Raw genomic sequence first — 6,426 nt, 5'->3', positions numbered from 1 at the left:
CTTAGTAGTATTTTTTTAAAAAAAATGATTTAAATTTAAAAAAATAGAGAGACTTTAATTTCGTATTAACACATGCAAAATTTAATGTTGAAATGGAAAGGAAATTAAAAATAGTGTTCTTGGCGGTGGGGCGTTGTAGAGGCAGTAACCTCTCTTCTCAACACCATCTCCGCTCATAATATTGATACCGTCAATCGTCTTGCCCGCGACGTCTTGGCATACCACTTCTCGCTGGTAGCAATCACATATGTACGTGGGTAGACCTTTCAGATCCTTTTTCTTTCTCTTCTCTTTTACTTGATTATTTGTTATTTACGAAGTGAATTATATGGGATTACACTTACTCAATGTTAGCAATTACATTCTGCTGCTTTGCAACTTCGACGATCCACTTCTTTGGGGATTCAAGGGTTTCCTCCCCTTGGATGCAAAATTGGCATGTTGGGTAATTGCTGCAAAAGACATTTGTTTCAAAAATTCTCTCCTCGCTTATGTTTTTTTACACTTGGTACATTCCCATCTCCATGACCACCCTTCTCTCTCTCTCTCAAAGAAAAACTTTTTTATTTAATATATCATTAGCTTATGAGTTTCATTCTATTATCAAGGGAGTGTTTAGAGCGGCCGAATTCTAGTGGGCAATAGATAGTGACGTATTGAATTATTCGAGCCATCAAGTATTAAGAGTGTGAATGGTTGGAAGCTCGATTAACTTAGCTCCTCTTTCCACAAAATCTAACAATAAAATAAAACAAGAATCATATGGATAAATGTTTATTTTGGGGGACTACATGAAATTTTGAATAAGAAATTACCAAACACGATCGATCACTATTCACCCACAGTCCTAGCTACGAGACAAAGAGGAGTTTTCTTGAACATTGTAAGCCCGAACTCTTCTTCCATGTCCACATCCTCTATGCTCATTCCATCAGGCAATTCCCAGTCAAAGCAATGTAGAAGATTCGCGAGTGCAAGCTGAACAAGCAAGATGGCGAAACTTGATCCAGGACAACCCCTTCGACCTACCCCGAAGGGTAAAAACTCGAAATGTTGCCCGTTGAAATCAATTGAGCTATTTAAGAATTTATCAGGTCGAAACTCATTTGGATTCTCCCAATATTTTGGATCTGCTCCTATTGATCTTACATCCACAAGCACCCTTGTTTTGACTGGAATTGTGTAATCTCCAACCGTACAATCCTCGGTGGTTTCTCGGGGGACCAATAGAGGGGCAGGTGGGTGGAGCCTAAGTGCCTCCTTTATAATTAATTCTAGGTAAACCAGTTTACGAAGGTCACTCTCTTCGACTTTCCCTCTTCCCTTAGCAACTTCTCGTACCTCAGCTTGTGCTCTTTCCATCAATGATGGATTTCTGATCAACTCGGTTAAGGTCCAAACAAGAGTCGATGCAGTGGTATCAGTCCCCGCAAAGAACATGTCCTGAAAAATGTAATATGTAGTTTGTTTTCAGAGTCCAGTCTCTAAAAAGAATTATGTAACAAAGTAGTGTAAAAAGAGCCAAAGAAAGAAAACAAGATTGGAAAAAAAAATATTTAGCATACCGTGAGGATACCCTTAATGTGTTGATTGCTAAGAGTAATCCCTTGACTTGGATGCTTTTGTATTCGGATAAGTACATCGACAATATCTTCATGGTTATCTAATTTTGGCCTTGTTGGATCAAGATGTTCCTCTATCACTTCGTCATAAAACTTGTCTAGTTCTCTGAAGTTCCTCTCCACTCTTTCTTCCAGGCCATTAAACTTGTTGAGCCACCGCATCCATGAAAAGAAATCTGATAAAGGAAATTCCCCCAAACGGACTTGTGTGTCATGCATGAGGGCGTCGAATCTGCTTGTGCCATCATTTCCTCCAAATCTTTTACCGAAAGCCACGCGACATACAACGTTATTTGTTAACGCAAGTGATTGTTTATTAAGATTTACGGGGCCTGACGAGCAAGCTATATGAGTTAGCATAAATGCTGCCTCTTCATCCCTCACGGCCCGGAATGATTGGACCCTCTTTGAACTAAGGAGTTCCAATATCGCTATCTTCCTTATCTCCCTCCAAAACGCTCCATAGGGAGCAAACGATATACTGTTCAAATTATAACTAAACTTCCTTGCAACATATAAATCAGCTGGTCAACCTGAAAAGACAACATCATGGGCTTTGAAGATCGCCCTTTCCGCATCTGCCGAAGAGACAATAAGAGTTGGCGCGGACCCTAGTTGCAAAAACATGAGCGATCCATATTTTTGCGACAGTCGTTGAATCGACTTATGGGGTAAGTAACCGAGCTGGTGTAGGTTACCTATAACAGGTATCTTCCACGGGCCAGGAGGAAGCCTTCTCGCTCGAACGTTCTTCTTTTCCTGATTGATCAGCAACACCAGAGGTGCCATAGCAATCATTAAGAGCGTCAAGATAAGTAGAAAATTCATGGTGTGGTCGATGGTGATCAGGGGCGGAGGGTAAGCCAACAATGGGGGGCGTGGCCCCCCCAAAATTTTTAAAAATATTTATTTTTTATATATATTTTATCAATAACCTCTCAAAATTTTTGAAAATTTTTATTTATTATATATTATTAATGACCCACTCAAAATAAATTTTTTATTTAATAATTAATATAAATAAAAAAATCAAACAATCTTACAAACCTATTTAACTTTACCCTAATTTAAGTTTCTCCACACCTCTTTCTTTTTCTCTTTTTCTCTTCTCTTTAGTGTCTTTTTATTTTTATTTCTCTTTTTTTATAACTCATAATTAAAACACACTTTATTCTTCAAAAGAGATTTATGAGCTTGTGAGTTTAGATAAAGAAATACAGAGATCACCCATCACTATTGTTAGGGGTGACCTAATAAGTTCAAAAGCCTAAAACGAAATATTCAAATGAAGCTTTTTTTATTGAAATTAAAAAAATTATTAAAATTTTATTCTTCTAGCTTTTTGAGATACAAAATTTTTAATTAAACTTTTATAATCCAGTTCTTCTAATATTTCTTTTTCAATTGATAATATAGTCAATTCATTTAATTTTTCTTGAGACATTATTGATCTTAAATAAAATTTTATTAATTTTAGTTTTGAAAAACTTCTTTCTCCTAAAGTAACACTTACTGAAATTGTTAACATTATTTTAAAAATATTTAACTATTATAATTATCTTATATTTTTTAATGGCTAATATAATATCAATAATCAAAATTTCTAATTCAAATAAATCAACTATCACATAAAATAAAAATAATATAATAATATAATATAAACTCTAAATTAAAGTAAAAAAATCTGTAAAGATTAGAACAATAGTACTTAATTGTTTAATATTTATTGCAAACGCAAATGAGGCTCACAGCTTTATGAAGATAATAAAAGAACATACTTTTTGTGTATTTTTTGGAGAAAAATTGAAGTTAAAAGAAGAAAGAGCAAATGAAAAAGGAAGATTTTAAAAGTAGATATTATACATTGAAAAAAAAAATTATTTTATATATAGGAAAAAAATAACTGTTGAAAATTATTAAATGCATTGATTGGAAATAAAAGAAATAATTGATAAAAAAATAACTGTTAGAGATGATTAAATACATATGACTGTTAGTTTTTTGGAAATAAGAGAATATAATTGAGAATTAATAGCATTCTAAAAATAAGGAAGTAATAAAAATTTGAGATTTATTAGGTACATAATTAAAAAAATTAAAGAACAAATAATTTTATTAATTATTTTATAATTTTTATATATTTTTAATATAGTTAATTATATTATAATTATTATAAAATTATAAAGCTTCTCTAAAAATGAGGCCTCCCCAAATTGGGGGTCTAAAGCCCTTGCTTGGGTGGCTTCACCCAAGAGTCAGCTCTGACTATTGTGTAAAATTAAGAAGAGGTAAAGTTTTCTTTTACCTTCTTCTTTTTATTTATATTATTTTAACTCTTCCGGTTTTTACAGCAACTACAGTAAGAGCCTTTTCAGCAATAAAAATTGTGAAAATAAGACTCCAGAATAAAATGGATGATGAGTTTTTTGCAGATAATTTAGTTGTTTATATTAAGAAAGATATTGTCAGTCTTTTCAGTACATAATTAATAATTAATGAATTTGAATCTAGAAAACATCGTCGAGCATAACTTTCTTAGATAACTATTATAAGTTTTTTTTTATTTTTTTATTTACATATTATATAAAATTATTATCTATTATGAATCTTTTTATCGTTGGTTAAATTCAACATATTAATTTTAAAAATTTTTAACTTTTATTTTTTTAATTTTTGACCCTCCAACAAAAATTGGCTAACTTTGCCCTGATGGTGGTGACTTTGGAGAGAAAGAAATTCATTAATTACAGTAGAAATGTACTTGGCGAAGTGATTGAAATTTGTTAATGTATCTATTCCTGACTAACATACGTATTTAATATATGATTTTAATGGAGCTTTCATTCTACCAATGGTGGAGGAAAGGCCGCAACTTACCAATGATTGTATTTCCTTCTCTGAATGGAAATTGGTCTTAAAAGAAGGGCTAGACTGACTGATAAAGACACAACGAAAATATCTTAAAACATGCAATCAGCAATGCCCTCGTGATAGGGTAGAATATTGTTGTGTAATTTCGAATTAATGTGGGAGGAGCTAAAGGAAATCATTTAAATTATAAGATAGAAACATACGTCTTCCCTTTGCTTCCCTAAACATTTTTCATATTCCACTTAGTATATTAGACATTTTCTTCATCAGTGCAAACCATGCACAGCTTATTCTCTCTCTCTCTCTCTCTTTTATAAAAACTTTAAGTTACATAATGAGATATCTCATAAATTTCTCTCAATCTATTTTAGAATTTAAATAAAAAATTTTAAATTTTAACATAAATCATGCTGATGGTCCAGGAATCTATATCCCTTTTTATAATGTCTCACTCATTAAACACCATAAAAACCTAGCCGACTACAATATCTCGAACAAATTTCAATCTCTTCTATCTTCTAACCATATATACAAAATTATCTCTTTACAATAAATTTACAAAGTAATGAACCATTTCCTCTTATCAGTTTATGACATTATACTTTTAAATATCTAATTTTATTGTAAAGTTAATTTATTACAATGTTTAATATAATTCTGTTAGTCGCATTTATTTTTGGTAAGATCTATAAATACATTAAATTTAATTTAGTTGTTCTTGTTTTGTTCGTTTGCTTTTTTTTATAACTCACATGGAAACACAAATTTCCTAACAAAACTTAAAAGTAGGAAATCATTAATTGTTTCTTAGTCTAGTAATACAACTGGTCTAGCTTTTTACAAAGAGTAAACGGTATTCACTTATAATCCAACAATTAAATTACATAATTTGTTTAAAATTTGCAAACGCATTTATGATCTTTAAATGCCGATGAAAGTCCAACGTTGAGTTTTTAACAATGTTGCGTCGATGAGAAGAGACGTTAAACATGTAAACTTACTGAATTTTAAGTACTAGTTGGAATTAGTTAATGCTTTTATAAATAGCTTAAGTACATTAATTTTGTTTTTGTATATAATTTAAGTATATTAATTGATACATCTGATCATTTGATTAAATGTTAAATGCATTTATTCCCTACTCAAAGGGTTGGATTCAAATTCTCTCATCCAAGAGTAAATTAAGTGATATAAAATTGAGTACAAAGTTACTTTTACTAAAAAAAAAAAAATTTAACTATTTGGAAGTAAAAAGTTATTAATTAATTAAATCTTCTAAAGCTTAACAAACAAGGGAGAGAGTTTGTGTTGTACCCAAAGAGTATGTATTGTAGGCTCAGAGAGAATGGAATTGGAGAAAAGAATAGGGAAACTAAAGCAAAGAAAAAAAGTGGCTTTAGAACTATTTTGCAATTCAGTTTGGCTTGGTAAGAAATCTCTACTAGCATATAACTTCCAAAAAAAAAAAAGTAAAGAAAAAGATAAAAGGAAACGTGAGACAAGTGGTCGAACCCATGCTGATTTATTCAATATTGCTCATGAGGTATTTGAGTTTGGTTTTTTTAATCCTGTGAAAAGAAAAATGTGCCTTTCAGACCAAAAAAAGAAAAAGGAAATTCATGTTTGAACTATGGTAACCAAGTATTCACTGTGGTGTTGTATGCTTTCCATAAACCCCAAAACAAAGAGCACCTCAAGGAAACCCAACAACATTACAATCCCCAAACATATTACCTTCCTAAGCTGTAAGGTATATCAAAATACCAAAAAACCAACCAAACCATACAATTCAAAATAGACACTCTCACTGTCTCACATGAAAAATCTCACCAGAAAAATGTTATTAGGGGTTCAAATTTTGAATTGTAATTTTATATGAATTTTTAATAAATTTAAAATCACAATTAAGTATTACATCTTATATAAAAAATTA

At 31.2% G+C, this 6,426-nt stretch overlaps 1 protein-coding gene across 1 annotated transcript; it reads right to left on the bottom strand.

Moving 5' to 3' along the window:
• Nucleotides 1–823: 823 nt before the first annotated feature.
• On the bottom strand, nucleotides 824–1,856 carry LOC18604987 (cytochrome P450 71A9-like). The gene is made up of 2 exons (XM_018117084.2): nucleotides 1,566–1,856; nucleotides 824–1,443 (listed from the first exon to the last, which is right to left on the bottom strand). The coding sequence occupies exons 1-2, from the start codon at nucleotides 1,839–1,841 to the stop codon at nucleotides 832–834; spliced, it is 888 nt and encodes a 295-aa protein (XP_017972573.2). The 5' UTR covers nucleotides 1,842–1,856; the 3' UTR covers nucleotides 824–831.
• Nucleotides 1,857–6,426: the final 4,570 nt, after the last annotated feature.

Source organism: Theobroma cacao, chromosome 3, assembly GCF_053813885.1.
Source record: "Theobroma cacao isolate CCN51 chromosome 3, ASM5381388v1, whole genome shotgun sequence".
Taxonomy (NCBI): Eukaryota; Viridiplantae; Streptophyta; class Magnoliopsida; order Malvales; family Malvaceae; genus Theobroma; species Theobroma cacao.
The sequence above is the reverse complement of the archived record's forward strand: the minus strand, read 5'-3'. Positions and strand labels throughout refer to the sequence as shown.